This window comes from Ostrea edulis, chromosome 2, assembly GCF_947568905.1.
Source record: "Ostrea edulis chromosome 2, xbOstEdul1.1, whole genome shotgun sequence".
In the NCBI taxonomy this organism is placed as follows: domain Eukaryota; kingdom Metazoa; phylum Mollusca; class Bivalvia; order Ostreida; family Ostreidae; genus Ostrea; species Ostrea edulis.
In genome coordinates, this window is record NC_079165.1 from 72,838,606 (window position 1) to 72,859,016 (window position 20,411).

At 33.4% G+C, this 20,411-nt stretch overlaps 1 protein-coding gene across 14 annotated transcripts in view; it reads right to left on the reverse strand.

Annotated features, from left to right (window-relative positions):
* The window catches only part of LOC125667421 (arf-GAP with Rho-GAP domain, ANK repeat and PH domain-containing protein 1-like), an 86,875-nt gene that overhangs the window by 28,436 nt on the left and 38,028 nt on the right, over window positions 1–20,411 (reverse strand). For 5 of the 14 annotated variants that reach the window (XM_056157191.1, XM_056157190.1, XM_056157192.1 and 2 more), the window contains 17 exons: window positions 19,308–19,391; window positions 19,049–19,155; window positions 18,364–18,448; window positions 11,775–11,835; window positions 11,487–11,540; window positions 10,755–10,784; window positions 6,130–6,215; window positions 5,364–5,546; window positions 4,927–4,995; window positions 4,808–4,838; window positions 4,577–4,617; window positions 4,451–4,478; window positions 4,313–4,344; window positions 4,145–4,217; window positions 3,621–3,683; window positions 2,301–2,373; window positions 2,101–2,133 (listed from right to left, as the gene is read on the reverse strand). In XM_056157191.1, coding sequence (XP_056013166.1) covers window positions 2,101–2,133; window positions 2,301–2,373; window positions 3,621–3,683; window positions 4,145–4,217; window positions 4,313–4,344; window positions 4,451–4,478; window positions 4,577–4,617; window positions 4,808–4,838; window positions 4,927–4,995; window positions 5,364–5,546; window positions 6,130–6,215; window positions 10,755–10,784; window positions 11,487–11,540; window positions 11,775–11,835; window positions 18,364–18,448; window positions 19,049–19,155; window positions 19,308–19,391 — 1,133 coding nt within the window. The remainder of the gene's footprint in view (window positions 1–2,100; window positions 2,134–2,300; window positions 2,374–3,620; window positions 3,684–4,144; window positions 4,218–4,312; window positions 4,345–4,450; window positions 4,479–4,576; window positions 4,618–4,807; window positions 4,839–4,926; window positions 4,996–5,363; window positions 5,547–6,129; window positions 6,216–10,754; window positions 10,785–11,486; window positions 11,541–11,774; window positions 11,836–18,363; window positions 18,449–19,048; window positions 19,156–19,307; window positions 19,392–20,411) is intronic. The other 9 variants (XM_056157194.1, XM_056157193.1, XM_056157196.1 and 6 more) reach the window with 5 other exon arrangements.

Below are 20,411 nucleotides of genomic sequence, written 5' to 3' on the forward strand. Positions count from 1 at the left end.
TACATAATTAATCTTTGTACTACAATGTTTATCTAAAAACAATATAAATATCAGAATTGTGGATTAGAAAGTCACATGATGCAGTGAAAAAAATTGAGAGACTGACTGTTGCATGTTAAAGAACTGTTTAGCTCAGAAACTGCAAGCAAAGTGAAAACCAAATTTTTTTTAATTCACAGTTTGATCTTTTTCAGGGATTATCACACGAACCAAAAAGAGGCATACTTTGGACTTTTCCATCAATTAAAAAATTACGTGACCACCCATGAGAGAGATGACAGTTGCCAGCATTGTATGAAAAGCTGGTACCTGTTTTATCCTAAATAATGACACAATACCACACTTCAATGTTTTTATAACAAGAAATACATGCCCCCCCCCCCCCCCCCCCCCCGCAATATTGAAAAGGGTCGTCTTTAATCTAGAATGTCTATAATGAGAGTGAAAAAATGGCCAAGATTGATGTTTGTCCAGCAAAGGGTCCAAAAATATTTTCAAACAAAGGGTTCTCAAAATGAGCAGATAAACATTTGACCCTGACCATTGACCTCAAAATCTATAGGACTCATTTCTTCTTTATCGGATACCAGTGGTAATAATAATTATAATGATTGGTTTTATATAGCGCTTTTCCCAGCGTATGCTGCTCAAAGCACTTTACAATACATTATTACCCCGGCAGACCTTATATCAATCTAGAACTTTCTCAGCTTCCTGGGAAGCATACAGTGCATGCTGCCATTACAGGCGCTAGAGCACTAACAATGTTATATTCTAACAATATCTTTCACTGTCTATACCCAGGTACCCCTTTTACACTTGGGTGAAGTGAGGAAATTCATGTAAAGTGCCTTTCCCAAGGACACAATGTCGGCCCTGCCGCGGCCAGGACTCAAACCCACGACCTTTCGGTCGAGAGTCTGACAGCCTAACCACTAGGCCACCGACGCCACGGTACCAAGTGTGATGTCTATCAAGAGTTCTCAAGATAATGAATGGACAACACTTGGTCTATCAACTGACCAACTGACTGACCGGTGCAAACCAGTATGCCCCCTCTTTTTTAAAAGAGGGCATCAAAATATCTAAAATATATCATTCTACTTCTTAGTTCAAAAGCACATCTAAATCTATATCTACGTGTATATTTCCTTAGTTTCCCTAGACCATCATGCTGAGAGTAATTAGATATAATTTTGGGAGCATCTACGCAGTGTATGGAAAATAGAGCTATTTCTTTTATTTACTATTAACAGTATCATGGTAATTATATAATGAAATGCATCCTTATAATTTCATGCAATCATACCCTCTACAACTAAAATCTATACACATTTACATTGTTACAGTTTTCAGTACATTCATTTGTTAATAAAGAAACCTAATACAACAAACAGACATGTTAACTTTTCTGATGAGGCTCAAGTTTTAGAAAGTTTATCTCCCATCTACTAGTATGTATCTACATCTCACCCCCAACCATTATTTAAATCACTGTGGTATGTTTATCTCTTTGAATTTTTGCGTAAAGCATGGACAGGATCAGTGATACACCCGTGCACATGACCTGCGAACTGGGTAACTGACATTTTCTTCATGTGTGACTGAATACTTGTCTGACCAGCTGATTCGTACACAAAATGTACATGACGAATTCGCTTTAAAATTCATTTCTTTTCTAAGGTGAAGGCTAGATCGTTGAGAAAATATTAGAGATTTGGTTAAAGTAAGAAGAAAATTAGCGAACATTGACATCTAATTCAAAATTTGCAAGTACATGTAAATTAATGAATATTTCATTAGGCCTTAATCATTGCTAGAAAAAGAATCCCAATGACATATACACGTGCCTGACATTAGGCAAACATCATGGCTGCATTAAAAATTCTACAACTTTTGTCATCGTATTCAAGCTCTGTACAGGGAACCACTTATCATATTTTTCTTTGCTACCAGTCTGAAAAAATTATCATGACTGGTTGAACAGAAGATATTAAAGATATCTCACAAAGAGGCAAACTCAAAAGTTAACATGTCTGAGAAAATCTAAGGTTTACAAAAAAGGGAGGAGTGTAGTGAATAATCATGCAGTTTACTGACCTTTTATTTAAGTTTCTCACATTTGACAAAGACCTAAAGTAGTGATTTAGCAATAATTAATCGATAGTCTTTTACAGTTTCTCAACTCTACATTACATCTCTAGCTCTCTGAGTTCAGAACTCAGTTGTAAAACTTTACTGAACAGATTTTGTTTGAAATGTTTTGTTCAGGAGATTGGTGAAAACTTCAATAGACATACTTGTCAGAGAGAGTAACAGCTTGAACACACATCATGACTTCATTGTCCACACTGTCCTTTGCAACAGAACTCTGAAAATATTTAACAAATAATACCTATAGTATACATATATCACACACCACATGTCTTCAGGTGAAATGCTACAACTTTGTATTAATGGTACATATCATTTTATTTTAAAACTTTTACTTGAATATCAAAATATCACTTCTAGTATTTATGCCAAGGTGTTTGTAAATAAGCACACCTCTTTCCATAAAATAAAGGTCATATAAAATCAAGCAAAATGTTCTCTATTACTACATTTATAATATACATGATATGCAAATGTTACACAGGTATGCTAAAAATGTAAGATGAAGTTAAAAAACCATTTAGATTCTTAAACTCCTCCAGAAAGTAGCTTTTTTTTTTTGTCTGGAGATTTTGGTTCATGGACACTCATATCTCAACTGAGATTTTCGAGATTATGTAAACCGAGATTTTCGAGTTTATGTAAACCAAGATTTTCGAGTTTATGTAAACCGAGATTTTCGAGTTTATGTAAACCGAGATTTTCGAGTTTATGTAAACCGAGATTTTCGAGTTTATCGTTTTGGCCCTATCCAAGGAACTGAAATTGTGTCAATACACGTAAAATCATGAAGCTTGTCTCGCAAATAAATAACATTCCTGTGATTTCAATGAACTGGATAATATAAAACCATGCAATAACAGATGATTTTTTTAAACTGGCAGAAAACTAACTCTAAAGATAAAATGGACACTTCAACTCCTAATTCACAGAATGCAGGGACAGTGAACATTGGATGTAAATCTCATACCAGTATGTTATCTTTAAGAATGGTTGTCTGTAGACAAAGCAATGATTTCATTCTAAAGGAAAAAGGAAGCAATACGCTAGCTATATACCTTAATACCTAGCAACTACAAATGCATTCACACACCAAATATACATGTATTGTTCATTCCAAGCTAATTAATTCATTTGGTAGGTATGCCATTACTTGTCTCTATCCTATTATTTTCCCACAAACACACAAAAAAACAGAAAAAAGTTTACCTCCTGAAGCATTCATGTGCAAAAACATGACATGTGAAATTAATTGTATCATATTGAGTTGGAATTGAAATATTTTTGTTCAATTTCAATTTCACAATGTGCCTAATTTTTCATTAATTCATTAATCAACATAATAATTTAAAAAATTATCATTTTTAGTTTATAAAAATTAAAGTCAACAGAAAGTTATTGAAATACATGTACATACTACTACAGTTCTAGTAGGTATACTGAATGAGAAAGTGCACGATTACTCACATTTTGACTTGAAAAATATCGCAGACATCCATGCTCAATAACACACCATCTCCTCAAGAAATCTTAAATAATAAAACAAGAAATGTGCTGAAATACTATGGCACCAACTGTGCCCAAGTCCTAAGGGTGCAAAACTAACCTTGCAGTTATAATAACAATACCTTTTATCTTTGAACTTGACTTTCACTTAAGAAAATATGAAGTCTTTAGTTTGAATACTTAAACTGCTATATATATGTAAGCTTTGTTAAAGTGTATTGTCATGACTACAATGGCAATTTGACCTCGATATGATACATAACGTTGGTCTTGACCTTTCATTTAAGAAAATTTGAGGTCTTTATCTGGCTGAATTCAATAGTTAGAAGCTGTGAACTGAGAGATAGACCAAAGATCTTTGATTTCTGGTCATAAAAAATAAAAAGCTTGAAATACACAATATAACATTTTATACATGTCCATGATAGTAAAAACTAGTTGTTATCTATGCAACAAAACTGTTAATGATTACTCTAAACGCTACCTTTCTTTTTACTCCCCGTCTTTTGTAGATAACCGTCTAAACAGACTTCACCACGTAGCCTGGCTGCCTGAACCTAATCAGCAGAATTTCCAAAATTACCCAACATTACACATATAATTCTCATACAATGGTTCAAATAAATTAACGACTCACAAACGAACTTCCTACCTCATCTGTATCGCAGTACGAGTTGGAGGTACCTAAAATGCAAGCATTGAATTAACGCACTGTTGACTCTTTATCTCCGTATTTTGATACAAATTCTTGATAATGTTAGACTCAGAGATCTAGTAGAATCAAACTTACGATCTCCTCCATTTTGATAAAGAAACTCCTGTAAAGGTAAGATTGATGACATTTACTGTACAGAATACAAGAGACAAATTCAAATAATTCCGGTACACGACACGGCATACATAAAAAGCATCTCACCATCGTCAGTCTTTGTCCCAAACGTTTGGCAATCTTATACGCTGTATGAAAACAACAAAGATAATAGTCTACATTTAATGCGCTAGACTACAAAATCATGAACTTTCATTTATCAATATAAAACATTCAATAATTATGTTATGTATATCAAAATATGTTGAATTCAAAGCGTAAATTTCTGTAAAAATGAAACAGAATTAGACAGCAGTTTACAGATTTACAAACACTTACCATTTTCACCATTACTATTTGTATGATAAATCTGAAAATAGGAAATATTCAAATTTACTACAAGAAACGTCATCCAATTTTGAAAAAAAGAGAAAGGAAAATACTGAATACTGACTTACATTGGCACCTGAGAAGAGAACTTTCATTGTCTCCAATAGATTTTCATTTTCACTCAACTCTAAAAGCATCTATAAAGATAAAATAAATACAATAACACACTCATCCACATATAACTACAGCTTTCAACTCAACCATGGTAAGAATATATATTCCATTATAAGAAATACACATACATGTATATAAAAATTTAGAAACTAATACCTCAATCATTTCAATTTTATCAGATGTTATTGGTGTCGCATGTTTTTAGAATAGTTTACACATTTTGAATTTGTAATCACTTGAATGAAAGAGTATGAACACTTCGTACTTCTTAGGTTGTCTACTTTCACTGTTAGGTTGTCTGACTTTCCATGAAGTACTTGTCTGTTTACCTTATGGAGTGCTCCTTGGTCTGATCACTTCATAGAGTACTTTCTTGTTTGTTTGTAATTACCTCATTGAGTACTTTTTGGTTGTCTGATATGGAAATTTTATCACAGTAAAGCTTGGCTTTGTATTTGTTTTCTATATGGGCCTTCCTTTGAGGAGCCGGCGTGTCCGAGTTTATCCGCTTGTCTGGTGGTAAAGAATGCTCCCAAAAGGCATTGGCATTTCTGTTTCCAATTGCCTTTATCAGCTGAATTATAAAGAGCATGTTTGTGAGTTCAAATTGCATTTGTATACCATTTTTAATAAAATGTTGCTATTTCAGTAAATGATAGTTGGTTGATTGTATATTGTTTAATGTCCCTCTTGAGAAATTTCACTCATACGAGACATAACCATTGCTGGTGAAGGGCTGCAAAATTTAGGCCTATGCTCAAAGCTTACGCCCTTTGAGCAGGAAGGGACCTTTATCATGCCACACCTGCTGTGACACAGGGCCTCAGTTTTTGTGGTCTCATCCAAAGAAAATTGAAAATGTCTCACGTTATTTCAATAATTTAATTATCTCCCCTTGGGAAGAGCATGTTCTGGTCATATTTGAATCATCTCCATTCATTCTGTGTTATTTATCAAATAGTTCATTTCATTCCATATTCTTAGTATTGAAAAAAAAAACCCACCTCAGTTTTGGTATTATTTTATGCCTTTATCTATGTATTAATTATTCTTTGTTTTCGGTTGTTTTTATTAAGTTACATGTAAAGCGCTTTAGAGTAATTGTCTTCATTAGATAAAGTGCTATATAAATGTATAATAATAATAACAAAACCCACCTCTACAAGGCTTGGGGTCCATATTCTGGTATCCATACGGAGTGACTTGACACGAGATATGGAGTGTTCAAAGTTCCGATGAATCCCTGAAAGAAAGTCTCTTTTATCATCACATACATGCCTTTCTACTATCTGTATTTTATTTAGAATAATATACCTAAATTACTGTGGCATTTAGGATTACAATTATTTAGTCGTACACACAGATTTTAAGAAATAATAATCATATATTTGAAATTACATGAGGAAACGAACTGCGATGCTTCTAGCCTGCATTAGTAGTATGACGTATTCTGGTGTCAAGAGTTGCAGATCATGAATCATGTATTTTTAAGAATGAAATTCATTTCTCCTTACATTTCTGTCATAAATCTGCGTCGTTCCTAGCCTTTGTAGTTTAGTTTTAGTGTTAGTCTGTATTTCCTTTTATTGAATTAACTTGATTTTCATTAAAGATTTGACGATTCCAAATTGTTCATGTCATTATAGTGATTTATACATCTTCATCTATTTGACCTTGTACCTATATTTCCATCGAACACTTTGAATGGTGAGTGTTGCTGGATTTTAGTGCTTCACACACACACACATAGCATACAGTTTATCATGGATAAATTTCTTAATAGATACTAATCATGATATAAATTCTAGATATCTTGGATATGTTCATATAACACTATTTTCTCCAAAGCTTTTTAATCTACATATAGTCACTAACATCAGTAAACTGTTGATGCATTACCTTTCCACTGACTTAAAAGACTGGACCCTGTTGTATCAACGAGTCATTAAATTTAATGTGACTTTAACCCTAATGCGTTATTAAATTCTTAATGTGGCATTAGTTAATGGATTCATTAAATACCATTGTATTAAACCTTTATTAAACTCACATTAGTTTATATGACATTAAATATCAAAATTCTCACTAAACCAACGTAAACGATTAACACCAATCCCATAATGCAATATGTTTACTTCCTATCTATTACGCTGTATTTTGTTTACGTGTATTCATAGGCTATGATGACAGGTCTGATGACCAAATAAAATATAACCCAGAAATCGAGGAGAAAATTTGACAGTAGACCGATTCGCGGGGTATAAAGAATTTTACTGAAAGAATTTCGGCAACATCTCGTTGTTTACTTGTGATTTTATGATACCATTCCCATCAGATTCTGGCGTTCGTTTCACAGGGTTTTACTTCCATTGACGGTCTTCAATCTTGCAAATTTTTATTGTCGCATTATCTGATTGGCTTGTGTCATCTTTCTAAAAAGGCTACACGCTTCAGATAAGCATGCTAGCCTAAATAATTTAATTATTTCAAATTGATTAAGAATATCTTTAAAGTTCTGTAAACTTATACCAAAACTAGCTTTTTACCGAGAAATAATTGAGGCTGGCATTTAATTATTTTTGTTTTTAAAAGCATAAATTTTGAAAAGCGCTTCCATGTTTTCATTCATTGCAAAGAATACAGTGCATAATATATTCCTTCAAGCTTATCTATAGAGTATCATAAATGTTTTTTTTCTCTCTCTCTCTTCACAGACAATGTTCTCGTGTTACTTTACATCAATTTTTACAATCGCCAGTGTGATCACAAATTGTTTGAACATTGATACTATGATAGCATTTTCTGTTAACAAATGTAAGCTCATTCTCCATATTTTTACATTTCCACAAATTTCACAATTCTGCAAAACACATACTACAATTCAGCATATTCCTTGTGCACAAAACATGCTTATTTTCCACCATTTCAACTTGTGGCAATGAGTAAAATTTACATCAAACAACTAAAATTTGTTGAAATCTCAGATTTAGAACATTACTCATATTTTTCATTGCTGGTAAAATCTTTTATACTGGTTAAATTGATTGACTGATTTTGTATTGTTTAAAGTTCCACTTGAGAATTTTTCACTCATATGGAGACGTCACTATTGCCGGTGAAGGCTGCAAAATTTAGGCCTATGCTCGGCGCTTACGGCCTTTAAGCAGCGAGGGATCTTTATCGTGCCACACCTGCTGTGACACGGGACCTCGTTTTTTGCGATCTCATCAGAAGGACTGTCCCATTCAGTTGCCTCTGACGACAAGAAAGGGTACTGGGGACCTATTCTAACCCGGATCCCCACAGGATTAGTAAATTGATTTTATAACAATTGTGGGTTACAAATATCCACTCTAACAGAAACATGTATGTGAATGTATGTGGATATTGACTGCAATATGAGAACCAGTAAGGGTACTAAAATATCAATGTATGTGGATATTGACTGCAATATGAGAACCAGTAAGGATACTAAAATATCAATGTATGTGGATATTGACTGCAATATGAGAACCAGTAAGGGTACTAAAATATCAATGTATGTTGGTATTGACTGCAATATGAGAACCAGTAAGGGTACTAAAATATCAATGTATGTGGATATTGACTGCAATATGAGAACCAGTAAGGATACTAAAATATCAATGTATGTGGATATTGACTGCAATATGAGAACCAGTAAGGGTACTAAAATATCAATGTATGTGGATATTGACTGCAATATGAGAACCAGTAAGGATACTAAAATATCAATGTATGTGGATATTGACTGCAATATGAGAACCAGTAAGGGTACTAAAATATCAATGTATGTGGTTATTGACTGCAATATGAGAACCAGTAAGGGTACTAAAATATCAATGCTTTTTGGACTCCCGTTCTGTTGCATGCATGCTGTTATTTTCATGAACACAGAAGAAAATTTTCATTTCTTCAACTTCTTTACACTTAAGTAGAAATGCATTAAAAGTACAATTATAGTTACTTATTGGAACAGTAAACATACATTGACAGAAATGTAAAGATTTTACTGCGGAAAGGTAATGACATTTTGCAGAAATGTATAACTGACTCTTAGCAGTTGTGCATGTACATTTATGTGAAGGCAATGTCACAGTTTTTTTTTATTTTGTTGGTTTACAGATTTTTTAAAGAAAAGAAGATGAGTTTGTGAAACGCTGATGCTCCTGTATGGCAGCAAAGTAATTATGGCAGCCAATGAAAGGTCTTGTCACAAGGAATACATAAGTGAAATATAAAAGTCTTGTCACAAACCATTAAAAAAATAAGGCCAAGGTGAAAGCTCTTGTGGACAAACAAAAATGGACGGACAGACCAAAAACTATATGCCCCAAAAATTCTAATTACGAGAAATTTATCAAACATTACTCAACATTTGCCTGATAAGGTTTGTGATATTAATTAGGACATGCATATATACATGCCCTCTGGTAGACTTTGTGTCCAACATTTTTCATAAAAAAGTTCCATTTAAGGAGCATCAATTTCTGTCGGTTTGGCAAAAACATAAACCTTGATATTCAATTTTATGATTTTTTTTGTAAAAGTAAAAAATAAAATAAAAAATAGAGTCCACAAATACTTTAACAGCAAAACCAACAAATGAAAAAAACTGTTCCTTAATAAAACTAGCAAGACAACTAAAGGCTCTTACCAGCTGAGCAATTAACATACGTCAAGTTCAATTAATTTCAAAATGAATTATTACAATGTGTATCATCAAAGTCAGACCATGTACTTAACAAATAGTACTACATGTAGTTATCATCATTTACAATACATTAATGTAGTCCCGATACAGTTCCTGTTAGTACCCAACAGTCATTTGGTGATGAGTCTGGTTATATTTGTTACAAGACTAGCATTATATATGCACTAGTAATTTCCAAAACAAAACATTTTGCCAAAGCCCCAGTGCCAATCTTTTAATAATATTTTGGGTGATCAAAAAAGTTTTGAGCAAAATTTATCTTTTCAGCAATGCATGTCATTTACATACTGCTAAAAATTTTCAACGTTATTTTATTTCTGGTATGAATTTAAAAGCTTGACATAAATCATAAACAAAGAAACTAAAATTTACACGACAATTAAGCCACACAGAAATTCTGCTTGAGAAAATCATAATTATGATTACTACTACCGTAAAATCAGTTATTGGATGTTTTGTTTTGTTTTTTTGTTTTTTTTTTACATACTGGTAATACGTTCATCACATGATCGATGTAAAAATAAACTATCACATACACCAATTTACGTGACTTGTACAATACATGGTCATTTCAAACAGTGTACGGAGCCTGGTGTTAATTTTAATAATAATAATAATACCATATTTATATAGCACCCTTTTCATACACTATGTACGCTCAAAGGTGCTCTACAATGCATATATACCTTACAACAGAATGTTATACACATAATACATAAAAAATAAATAAAACATTAAAAGCACATTAAAAATTTTACAGAATGTTTCCACAGTGTTTGGGAACGGCCTTTGAAACAAGGTATTGGGTAACTGTTAAAGCAGTTTCTACTGTGTTTAGGTACAGAACATAGGTGAAACAAACAGATGCTGTCATATGATACTTAGATGTAAACAGAATTAGAGCAAACACGAAGCCAAATGTGAAGTCTACAAGCTTTCAAGTTTTAACATTTAGTGGTAAATCTTAATGGTTTTATCTTGATCTTATTCTAAAAATATTTTGATTCAAGTAAAGCCATAGCATAGACCCATTAAACCACTGCATCATACCGGCTCGGAAAATCAGTCCACAATGATTATCTTCAAGAAAATGGTTATGAGTGTAAGTGTAACAGACACAGATAAAGTACAACAGTACAGCATTATAAAAACACATCAAGGACAGGAACCATATCAAAATGCTAGTCATTTCTTCACAGTGTTTCAGATAAACTATGGACTTTTTTGGTTGGGGAGGGACAATAAGGAGGTGGTTAACACCTCAGAGAATTATCCCTTTCATCTCTTCTTCAAAAAGCTAGGCTTGATGATTTTTCTGATTGGGTTACTAGCAGTAAATACATTTGAAGTGGGGGTGGTGGGGGGGGGGGGGGGGTGGGGGGGGGGGGGTGTGTTAAATGAGGATCTCACTTGTACAGCACAAAAAGGTACAGGAGGTGTTAAATGTGGATCTTATCTGTACAACAGAGGTACAGGGAGTGCTAAATGACGGTCTCACTTGTACAGCACAAAGAGGTACAGGGGGTAACACTGTATCTGTCAAATGTAATATAAACCCTTCTGCGAAATGGATCACAGCCAAGAAAGAAGGATATCCTCAATAACACATGTATAACTTCATGTGAAAACGATTGTTTCCTTCTATTGAATTATACCATAATCTACTTTTCCCCCTCTTCAACTTCAATATCAAAAGGAAGTTATTCCAATAAAACCTTAACTAGATGTTTTCATACACATACATAACAGAGATTGCCAGTGAATGCACTTCTTAAAGCTTACCTGCACATTTTTTGCACAACACAATACCAATATTGATGGAGGCCCAGTGTGGGTCTGCAAGAAACAATTTATGATTAAAATGTCGGATGGTAAATTTTCACACTAGGCAGAATTTACATTCACATGTTACAATGAGGTGATATTAAAAAACGTAGTATTATTCCAATTGTAAAGCTTTTTGGTTTCTCAACAGCGAGGAAAGTATACTATAGACAAAACTTATCCTCTAATGATAATTGTTCTTTAACTCTGTTCTTGAATTGGAGCTACACATACTCTCTACCTCACCTTCTGCCGAACAGTCGGCGCACACTCTGTTGCAGGGGTTCTCCATAACTTGATCAAGGATCTGAAAGCAAATGATTGTAAAAATTAATACCTCGAACTTCTTCATGTGAGAATATTTCAATCTGCAAGTAAAAATGGATCAAAAGCATCATGTAGAATTGAGACTAGTGTATCATAAGTTTACATGATGTAACTTAAATATGGTTTTGAAATCTGTATTTGATAGATAAAAAAAATAATCTCATAAGCCAAAAACTATATCCCATTACACAAATTCAGTAAAACTTATTAGGGAATATACAAGAACTGTCATTGTATCCATCAATCAAACTAGGAAATAATAGTGCTATCAGATTAATTAAGGAATCACTGTCTACCAGTTATGAATAAATTATCATGATTTCCATCGTAGTTATTGAATCATCACCTCACATATACCCAACAAACTAGACAGTGAGTCCTTTTATTTATCAACTTTAGAAGTTTACTGAAGGTATTAAATGTATCAGCCATCATCAAGCTGTGACATTCTTTCCTCTGCATCATACGAATAAGAGGTCCTAACTTCACAAGAGGCCCATGGACCACATCGCTCACTTGAGCAGCAGTTCCTAGCATTAAACAAGCTTGAGCACAAATATCATTATACAAGCAGTTTGCTTCAGAAAACTTTTCAAAGGTAACAACTACAAATTCATTAATTAAAAACTTCATTATTAAACTTGACTACAAATTCATTAATTTATCATATGCTCTTGTAGACAGCCTTTCATATTGATAAATTTCATCTAAGGATGCTTTCTGCCATCTAATTTGGTTCCCTATACATTTGCATGTAAAACTTTGATCCCCTAATGTGGCCCCATCCTACCCTTGGGGGCCATGATCTATATCAGGAAATTTTCACTCAAATCTCCACTCTTATGGCCCTGTGGTTCTTGAGAAAAAGATTCTTAAAAATTTCCCCTATATTCGCATGTAAAACTTTATCCCCTATTGTGGCCCTACCCTAACCAAGGGGTCATGATTTTAACAAACTTGAATCTCCATAATGTTAGGTAGCTTTCTTGTAAACTTCAGTATTTCTGGCCCAGTGGTTCTTGAGAAGACTTTTAAATGACCCCACCATATTTTTGCAATTATCTCCCCTTTACCCAAGGATGATTTGTTTCAAGTTTGATTGAAATTGGCTCAGTGGTTCTGGAGAACATTTTCCTATATTTGTATGTAAAACTTTGATCCCCTATTGCGGCCCCACCCTACCCCTGGGGGTTATGATCTGAACAAATTTGAATCTACTATAGAACAGGAAGTTTTCAGGTAAATCTCCACTCTTCTGGTCCAGTGGTTATTGAGAAGAAGATTTCTCAAAGATTTTCCCTATATATCCGCATATATAACTTTGATCCCCTATTGTGGACCCAACATACCCCCTGTGGTCATGACTTTAACAAACTTGAATATCCACTATGTGAGGAAGCTTTCTGGTCCAGTGGTTCTTGAGAAGAAGATTTTTAAAAGATCCCACCCTATTTTTGCCTTTTTGTGATTAACTCCACTTTAAAGGGGGCGTGGCCCTTCATTTGAACAAACTTGAATCCCCTTCACCCAAGGATGCTTTGTGCCAAGCTTGGTTTAAATTGGCCCCATGGTTCTGGAGAAGATGAAAATGTGAAAAGTTTACGACGACAAAAATGGACAGCTGAAAGTGTTGATCAGAAAAGCTCAGGTGAGCTAAAAACTGTGATGGGAGGTAAACAGACAGCTCTGTGTGTAAAATATTTCCCCAAAATTGACTGAGTACAACAACTTGTAATTTTTTTCAAACACCAAAGAAAATTGTCAGGAATCAAAATCCTTGCAATATGCATATCTTCAATTTGTTAACAAATGGCTTAACTTGAAAACTGTGAGAGGTGTAATTGGACAAACCATGTACTCACTACAACAACCAGCAAATTGCTCAAAAATGGAAGAAATCAAAATCCTTGCCATATGCACATCCTCAATACCTATACAAAAACTATGTACAATAAGAAAGTCCTCACTCCAAAACCATGGGATGAGTTGGCTGGACAAATCATGCACCCCCTATATAACATTAGATTTCAAATAAAGGGGCAAAACTCCTGCAAAAGAGAATGAAATGAATTTAACCTGCAATATGATCTAGAGTGATCTGTAGAGAAGTTCAGTGTGATATGTGATAGAAAATTAAAAAAGAAAATAGAAACAGAAAACTCCAAACAGACTGATGTACAGACATCGCTGTACCATAATACATTCCATCTAAAGATAGGTGCATAAAAATTGCACACAAGTTGCTATGTCTAGTCTCAAAATTTATCAACAATGGAACATAAAAAAGGTGGGGTTTATGGATCAAATTATTTCATTGGCAAAGAACCCTAAATTTTCAAACAAAACTTTGGGAAATTTAATATACATGCTTTTAAGGGTGTACTCTCGTGGTACTTTTACCGCGAGTGAGTCTCCATACTTTTTAAAGTCGTAACCATGGGGATGCGTGTGTTTTATTCCGTATGCACAAAGAAGAACATTACTATCTGTTTTTATTTGCAAGTAATGTTAATAAACTAACAAAAATTAATTAAAACATGACAATTTTCTACTTATTTTCTCATTTTACGACATTCATGATGATGTTACGATTGTAAACGAACTCGAGCTCGAAGACGCACACTGTACGATGTCGCATTTAGTCTATTCTAAAGCAGTCCAGAAACATACATGGGCGATTCGTTAGAAGTAAAGGCAATTATAGATCAGTCTGCATCCGATATTCTCACAAGTGAGTGGCAGACAAAGAAAATTACAGACAAGTAGGTACAACCACGCACATGGTGACACACTACAGTACTGTACATAGTGTCAGACGAGAGGGGGAAATGGAAGGATGTTAATGATGTAGTACCCGAATCAGAGGCTGCTGATATAGTATTGAATGAATTTGTAAGCTTTTCAATATACAAGATTTTTTTTAATGAAAATAAAATCTACAAACTATGTAGATCTGTACCTAAATTGATCTGTGATCTTACCGATCCCGCCTAATCAGTCATGAGTGAATCTCTCTCCTAACGTTCAATGTATCATTATTGAAGCATCATTTTGATTAAAAAGTGTAATCTTTATCATTGTTTTAAAAAATCGCCAAAGGATACAGCGAATTTAATTCATTAAAAAGAGTTCAAAAGGAAAAGGGGGGGGGGGGGGGGGGGGGGGGGTTATCCCATCTAGAGAATTATGGTGCGCCATTTGTGTACAAATTAGTTAAAACAAAAGATAGTTTTGTTGACTATATATACATGTATAGATATGTTTCTTTTGGGCTACTAGATCGATAATTTGTTTCTAATCAGTTCTGGAAAATTTAAATTATTTTATAATTTTTTTTAATTTAATTATTCCTTCAAAGTGTAATTGTCAAAAAGTTTTAATAATGTTTATAGGGTATTGAAAATGCACATTAAAAAAAAAATCCTGATTAGAATTTCAGCATATATTTCATAAACAGTCATTTATGCACGAACAAATTCATATATATAACAATTTGCATAAGAAATTCTTTTAGAGTAACAATTTGTTGAACAAGGCATTAAAACTTAATCCCTGACTAGACACAAATTCGAGTTACAATGTAGTTGAAGTTGGTGTATTAGCAGTCTGAAGGTAAACCAAATAGTATATTCTGTTCTATTGTTAAGAATTTACAGTATTGATAGAAATTGAGTTCCAATGTTTGCTTTTTAGCTACATCCATTTGTTAACCACAGTGAGAGGGATGAGTTGTACTATCATCATATGAAGAACCATACCAGGAAGTGCAGATTTCTTCCTCATGGCCACATGGAAGTTGACTGTTAAAACTAGTTTCTGGATAATAACCCAAGTACTTTGCATTCTATTCAAACATAATTTGGACATATGGATACATACAAAGAAGGGAAGATGCCTATTAATTTTGGGGTCAGAAAGTCAAAGATCAAGGTCACATTGCATGGAAATTAGAAAATGCTGATGCAGGGGCATAAGTTTGACACATTCTGTAGTTATAAATGAATTAGTATTGTATATATGCATATACTATTTATGTTTTCTGATTATCATATAATGAAATAAATATATAGAATTTGTAAATATGAATTGAAAATACACATCTTAAAACAAATCGTATATTGTTATTGTTTAGAATGTATGTCCATGTAAGAAGGGGGGTGGGGACATAAAATGGTTCAAATCTTTGTTCCAATGCACACTACCCCACACATTTTTTTCATTTAAATTAAGCAAAAACATGATTCAAATCTACATTAGTAATTTCAGAAAAAGTTTGATACAGATAGGTTGAATTTTGTGATGAAATAGGTCTTCAAATTTGTGTGATATTTTATACAATCATGTTAATTAATACTTGATTTTTTGTAGAATTGGTGATATATTTTGTGTAAAAGTTATTGAAATAATCAATTATGCTTAATTTTCATAAAAATAAAATAAAGCCAAGATTATTCTGTCCTTAATATTTGTTTTATAGTGTGTTTCTTGTGAAAATTGGTGATTTTCATGAAAAATTAAGTTTCAGCAAAGGGGCAACTTTGAGGGGCTGTAATTCTTTAAAGTCCACACTAACATACTCTTTTTTTATGTTTTATCGCAATTCACCTTTGAATTAGAACGCTTTGGCCGATATAGTATTGCGTTGTGTGACGACACAATTGAATCTGTTTGTAATACAATTGCGAAATGCAACAGAAACTCTCATTGGTCCATATGTATAAGTCCACCCAAATTCCCTTATACGGGAGTAGTCAGCATTTGAAAACATGACGGCCAGATGCTAGATGGAAAAAAAACTTCAAAGGAAGAAAGAGAAAAAGTTGTATTCTTGTGTTGTTGTCTCATAAATTTAATATAAAAAAAATTCTTAACATATTTTCCTACTATACTTGTGTCCAAACATACCTTCAAATATTTATTAAAGCCCCATACCACCCAAAAACTCGATCACAGCTTTTGATGATTTCGTTCGTAGACGTAGCCATGTTAGGTACCAGTCAATTCGAATCCCGGTTCATTTCCATATTGGCACAATAGCGTCTAGATGTGTACTAATACCCCACAAATATTTTAGCTAAATTGTTTAAATAATATACCACCCCAGTCCTATTAAATGATAATTATTCAAATAGCTAAACTCACGGCAGTGCGGCTTTCATTAGTCATGAGCGGCGGGGCCGGCCGGTCTCCATCTAATGTCCTTATGTAGCATTTTCGTTCATCTAGAGCTTATTTTACCTTTACAAAAACTGGTACAGAAATGTTTTAATTTCTATTAATTATCCGTGTTGATATTATTCTGATTGCTGTTGATATGAAGAGCGAATACATAACTTACAACCGATTTTATGAATAGATACCAATAACAAGAGTTCGAATTGACCGGCTACCTAACATGGCTACGTAAACAAACGAAATCATTTGAAGCTGCGAGTTTTCGGGTGGTGTGTGGCTTTAATGAATATTTGAAGGTATGTTTGGACGCAAGTATATAGTAGGAAAATATGTTAAGATTTTTTAATATTGAGTTTATGAGACAGCAACAAAAGAATACACCGATTTCAGGCCTCAACCGTCCGCAGCTTTTTGTGACCTGTAAATCGAAGGTTTTTATAAGAGGTGGATCTTTTCAGAGAGCTATGTACAGTTCTCCAGCTACACTGAATCCGCTCGAGAAAGTGGGCGGGCTGTAATCGGCCAATGAAAACTCTTGTTGTATTACATCAAACATGTCATTGAAATTGTTCAATCGTCTCATTCAATTGTGTCGTCACACAACGCAATACTATATCGGGTAAAGCGTTCTAATTCAAAGGTGAATTGCGATAAATGTCTTTCGGATAAAGATGTATCAGTTAAAATGGTTTATCAAAAAAGTTTGATACTTCTGAAAAAATTCAAACCAGGAGAGAACATCCTTAAGTATTAATTTTCTGTATGGGAAAATATATCAACCAAATTTATGAATTTACAACATATGAAATAGTAACAAGTCTCTACTATTTGAATCATAAATTGCAAAAATGAAATACATATCCAGGGGAATAAAATTGACAATATCTTAGATGAAATAGAAATGGTAAAACCGTACAGAATTAAGCTTTTTGATTAAAAAAATCTTTTGCCACAAAATTTAGTCCTTTCCAAATCCTACCTGGATTTGAAATGGCATAAAAAAAAAAAAAAAGCATCAAATACATTATATATTTTGACCAGCATGAAAAGTATTAACGAACCATTGCCTACACAGTTAAAGTATCTTGCAAGGTTGTGCTCAAAAGCTGTGAAGCTAACTTCCTTTATGGAAAACTTAACAGCTTTCTTTAACCATCACGATTAAGGAAGATTATCATAATAATTTTATCTAGTATGTGCTTTTCTTTTTTTTTCTTTAAGGTAAATCTGAGATCAGGTTTAAAAAAAAAATATCAATCGGTATACCTTGATATGATATAGAAAAGGAGCATTTGTAACAAACACTTAAAATGAGAGTCTAAGTGAAATATACCGTATTATCTCCCAGTCCATCAGCTATTGCCTCTTCAAATGCCATCTTCCAAAGCACACATTCACTGTAACTCTCCGGTATTAACCTGACAGATGTGAAATGATTTTGAAGTACTCATACTAAAAATAGTCTATAAATTTCAAGGAGGAAGTTATGTTTACCTATACACATGGTGTCAATTTTTCCCCGTTTATTTTCCCATTTAGGAATTTGAAGTACAACATTTTAAAAGAGTTCTTGGGGGTGAGATCAAAAGATCGATGTCAGATAAAAATCTAAATGCAATTAAGTTAGGGGGATAGGGGTAAAAACTCCCGTAAGTTTCTGTCATCCGACATCGATTACACTTTAGTGGAAAAAGAAAAAAGACAAGTGACAGTTAAAAACCACATACATGTAATAATATTATTCTTTTTAAAGAACATTTAATAGTTTTAATGTATCATTTCATTTGTGAATAAACAATACAAAAGGTATACAGAGTGTTCGTTATTTATACTCATATGTTTTTAATTGTTAATCGATTAGTTCCAACATACATCACAAATAGTTTTAAGGGACATGGGGGTCTTGCCGAAAACCATGTGAATTTAGATTTTTGTCAGGCATTGAACTGTTGATCTCACCCTTAAAACCAGGACATATGGACTTGAAATAATATCCATATATACACTGGGAAACTTACAAGAAATGGGCATAATGTGTGGATAATTGTAATTTTCCTTTGCCTACTTCCTTTACAGCTGCTAATTGCATATCTATTTCATTTATGGGAGATCCTTGTTTAAAATCCTAAATGAAACAAATGTAAATAAAAAGAAAGAGAAAAAATAATGATAAAATCAACATGATAGAAGAAATGGGAAAAAAAGTGTGAGGTATTTTTAATCTGCTTTTATGACATCAAGGAAATATATGGACATCACTGTGTGAATATGTTTTACCTGTTCTGAATGGTAATAGCACATCTTTCCTTGTTTCACCGCCACATAATACTTATTGCTGTGTCTTTCAAATTTTAAGTAACCCTGTAATAAAAAGCAATAGCATAACTAAAAACTCAATCACTAATTCTAATTGTGATAGTCTTCTTTATTTTAATGCCGAGAAATATTTTCAAATGGAAGTCATATCATAAATGTTGGTCACACGAAACTGCAGAACTGTAGCTGACTAAGGGGGCAACATTGGATAGACTGGTCAATGGTTTTGCACTAGGTTGCAAGAAAAAACAATGTATATCAATACATGTGTAGTGTAGTTGCCTGTATGAAGTATACATACACATTTCAGGAAAAGAAACTAAATAGCATGGCACATATATAACAAAAAATGTAGTGGTCAGGAGAATTCAGGAATTTTTGTACAAGAGGATTTTTTTTTTTAGATTCTTCAAAACCAAATTATAAGTAATATTTTATTCTCCATGACAAATCAGAGAGATAATCTCCTTTTTAAGGACTCAAAATGTATCAAACCATATTGAAATGGGACAATTTGGGAAAGTGCAAAAAAAAACTAGTGGGTATTGTTTTTCACAAAAAACCCAGATGTCTCCCCTTCAAAGTTTGATTGTCTAATAACCAGGGCAACAATAATGAGTGCAAGCGTAAGAGGCAATAACAACAGCTTGCATCAATATTACACCTAAGAATGGTGTATTGATGTTAAAGGGTTAACAAGTTACTTGAGAAATGAACACATGAACAAGAAATGGGTCAAGGTCAAAATTTTGGTACAGTACATCTTGTCTTAATGTCTGCTTTCCATGTTGCAAGTTTGAAATCCTAATGTCAAAGGGTTCTCAGGTTATAGTCTTGACTATACTTTGATGTAAAAGAGTGACCTTGAATGAAGAAATGGGTCAAGGTCAAAGATTTTGGTACAGTACACCTTGTCTTAATATCTGCTTTCTAAGTTGTAAGTTTGAAATCCTAATGCCAAATAGTTCTCAGGTTATATTCCTGATGTAAAAGAGTGACCTTGACACTGTAAGTGGATGAAGGCAAAAAATGTTTGTGGTGTGCACCCCTCTTCCATATAACCTC